The following is a 3,542-nucleotide window of genomic DNA, read 5'->3' as shown; positions in this document are numbered from 1 at the left end:
ATGATATTGCCAGGAGAAACAATAGAGTATGGCCAGAAAATTGCTCAGAATAGGAATGGTTATATTTCAAGCATGAGCAATGAAGAGAAGCCAGCAAAGGAGGCTGAGAAGGAATAGAAATTGCAGAAATACTGAAGAAAATCTGGTGAAGGTGGTGCTATCAAAGACAAAAGGTAGTAGAATGGTAGAATTGATAATAGTGAACTAGATCATAGCAAAGAAGATGATGGTCATGATTCTCCTTCTGTGTGATTGTTAGTGAGACCGGGAGAACTAATAACCAGAAATATCCATTTATTTTCAGCTCCATCCCTGAGGAATGATAGCTCTCTTCAGTCCTCAATTCATGCTCTTATCCAACATTACTCAGTTTAGTCCCATGTTCTACCTCACTGGCTTTCCTGGATTGGACACCATCGAACACTGGATCTTCATCCCCTTTTTCCTTATGTACCTTGTGGCCATCTCAGGCAATTGTTTCATTCTGATAGTTATTAAGACCAACCCTCGTCTGCACAGACCCATGTACTATCTACTCTCTTTTCTGGCCTTCACTGACCTGGGACTGTCAGTGTCTACCTTGCCCACCACTATGGGAATCTTTTGGTTCAAATCTCATGGTATCTACTTTGTGGCTTGTCAGATCCAGATGTTCTGTATCCACTCATTTTCCTTTATGGAGTCCTCAGTGCTCCTTATTATGTCCTTTGACCGCTTTTTGGCTATCTGCCACCCCCTTAGGTACTCGGTCATTATCACTAGCCAGCGAGTGATCAGGGCAGGTCTGGCTGTCATCTTCCGAGGACCTGTGGCCCTAGTTCCCCTTGTCCTCCTCCTGAAGACTTTTCCCTACTGTGGGCCTCGAGTCCTTTCCCATTCTTTCTGCCTACACCAGGAAGTGATACACTTGGCCTGCACAGATACCACCTTCAACAACCTGTATGGGCTGGCAGTGGTGGTGTTCACTATGATGCTGGACCTGGTGCTCATTGCACTGTCTTATGGGGTCATCCTGCACACCGTGGCAAGACTGGCCTCCCAAGAGGAGCAGCTCCGAGCCTTCCAAACATGTACCTCACACCTCTGTGCTGTACTGATATTCTTTGTGCCTATGGTGGGGCTGTCCCTCGTGCACCGCTTTGGGAAGCACGTCCCACTTGCTGTCCACCTTCTCATGGCCAATGTCTATCTCTTTGTGCCTCCCATGCTTAATCCAATCATATACAGTATTAAGACCAAGGAGATCCGCCACATCATCAGCAAACTCCTCGGTCTTAAGAAGGTCAGTACTAAGTCTTGGAGCTAAAGATTCCAGAGGGTACCCAGGAGAAGTTCCCAAATCAGGCCAAAGATTTACAGCATTGAGAACCTACCATCACCCCACATGTTCCCCAAGTTTTTTTTCCACTGCCTTAATTAAAATACGTATGGATTTCCTTCCTGAGTTATGGGTTACGAGTGCTGATGTTCTCTTGCTTAAATTATAATTCCTCCTACGTATGAGACCTTGCTGTTTTGGTAGCACCAAAAACGGACCAGAAGAAGATTCTGTTGAGGGTCATCAGCAATGTACAAATATTAAAACAAAAATGAAACGGAACAAAAATTAAAAAGGAAAAGTACATTAAAAAGCATCCAGAACAGAACCTGGAAAAGAAGAGATAAATTAACCTCAAGAAAAGTACCTTTCATTAATGGTTCCTTGGGACTGCTTCCCTCTTCTCTACCTGGTCAAAGTCCTTCTCTTTACTTTCTATACTGGTTAAGCCATGTCCTTTGGACTCTTTAGTCACATTGGAAGAATCAGAACCTGTCACTCTTCCCTAATGGCTGATTTAGGTAAAACACCTCCAAATCTTTCTGTGGATGTGCTCCCTCCTCATCCTGTTCATCTAGTAAAAGCCCTTGACCCCACTCCTGACTCCTCACATCTCTGATTTTACCTTTCCTGTGGACTTACTGTCGGGAATCAGAAGTCAGTGTTTGTTCCTAGGCACTTTGGTTGTGAGATCTTTCACAATGACATGACATGCGGCAAAATTTCAATGAAGGAAAATACCGCAAACATTTGTAAGTCATGATCCCATCGCTCAGGAGACTGTGAACCTAAAACTGGCAGAGAAGATTGACCATACGTTGACTAAATGAGATTCATGTTGGAGTCTCAGCATTGGGGTTGCTTCCTCATGGATATTTCCCTGAGGGCCCTCTCTCCAACATCAAAGTAGTTGCTCCGTGTGTCTGCTCCCTCAGAACCCTGCATTTCCCAGCATAACATCTGTCACATGATAATGTGCTGCTTCATGCTCCAGCTTAGTTCCTCCTCCTTCTCCTCCCCCATCTCTCTCTTTTTCTTTTTTTTCCTTTTTTTTCCTTTTTTTTTTTTGTTTGTCTTTTTCCAGAATGGATTTCTAAATTAAGCTCCCTGGAGGAATTATGCATCTTGTTAACCAGTGCATCTCCATAAATACAATGAATGGCAGAGAACAGATGCTCAATGAATAAATGCCATTAATTTTTGGATACATAAATGCATAAGCAGAGATTCAAAACTGAGAAAGAGAACTTCTTTTCTAGGGAAACGGTTTCTCTTCACACCCGGGAAGACCAAGAGGATTCCCTTATGATGGCATTTATCAAAGGGTGTTCCTCATCAGTATCCTAGCTCTGCTTCACTCAATTCAGGCCCTCTAGGCCTCCAGCCTCCTATGCCACAGGTTACCATGACCTGGAAGTGCTTACTGAGAGTTACTCTTCACAGTCCCGAGGCATGGAAAACCTTGTATATAGTCCACCACCCCTCCTTCCTGAACGGCCTGAACAGAAACCTTGCTGAATCTGTTTAATAAACTAAATTCTCTCGGGGTGCCTGGGTGGCTCAGTTGGTTAAGTGTCCGACTTTGGTTCAGGTCATGATCTCATGGTCGTGGGTTCGAGCCTGTGTTGGGCTCTGTGCTGACAGCTCAGAGCCTGGAGCCTGCTTCAGTTTCTGTGTCTCCCTCTCTCTGCCCCTCCCCCATTTGCGTGAGCACTTTCTCTCTCTCTCTCTCTCTTTCTCTCTCTCAAAAATAAACATTAAAGGGTTGCCTGGCTGGCTCAGTCGGTTGAGCTTCCAACTTCAGGCCAGGTCATGATCTCGTGGTTCACGAGATCAAGCCCTGTGGGTGGATTCTGTGAACTTGCTATGGATTCTGCATCTCCCTCTCTCCCATCTCTCTCTGCCCCTCCCCAGCTCACACTCTGCCTCTCTCTCTTTCTCAAAAATAAATAAAAACATTTAAAAAAATAAAATAAAGGGGCGCCTGGGTGGCTTGGTCGGTTAAGCGTCCGACTTCGGCTCAGGTCATGATCTCACAGTCCGTGAGTTCGAGCCCCGGGTCAGGCTCTGTGCTGACAGCTCAGAGCCTGGAGCCTGTTTCAGATTCTGTGTCTCCTTCTCTCTCTGCCCCTCCCCTGTTCATGCTCTGTCTCTCTCCGTCTCAAAAATAAATAAACATTGAAAAAATTTAAAAAAATTAATAAAATAAATATTAAAAAAATTA

The 3,542-nt window shown here is 44.7% G+C and overlaps 1 protein-coding gene across 1 annotated transcript; it reads left to right on the top strand.

Annotated features, from left to right (window-relative positions):
• The first annotated feature begins 301 nt into the window (after positions 1 to 301).
• LOC125913504 (olfactory receptor 51M1-like) lies at positions 302 to 1,366 on the top strand. The gene has a single exon (XM_049618674.1). The coding sequence runs from the start codon at positions 320 to 322 to the stop codon at positions 1,304 to 1,306; it is 987 nt and encodes a 328-aa protein (XP_049474631.1). The 5' UTR covers positions 302 to 319; the 3' UTR covers positions 1,307 to 1,366.
• Positions 1,367 to 3,542: the final 2,176 nt, after the last annotated feature.

This window comes from Panthera uncia, chromosome D1 (genome assembly GCF_023721935.1).
Source record: "Panthera uncia isolate 11264 chromosome D1, Puncia_PCG_1.0, whole genome shotgun sequence".
NCBI classification, from domain to species: domain Eukaryota; kingdom Metazoa; phylum Chordata; class Mammalia; order Carnivora; family Felidae; genus Panthera; species Panthera uncia.
Note: the sequence above shows the minus strand (reverse complement) of the source record. Positions and strands in the feature narration are given on the sequence as shown.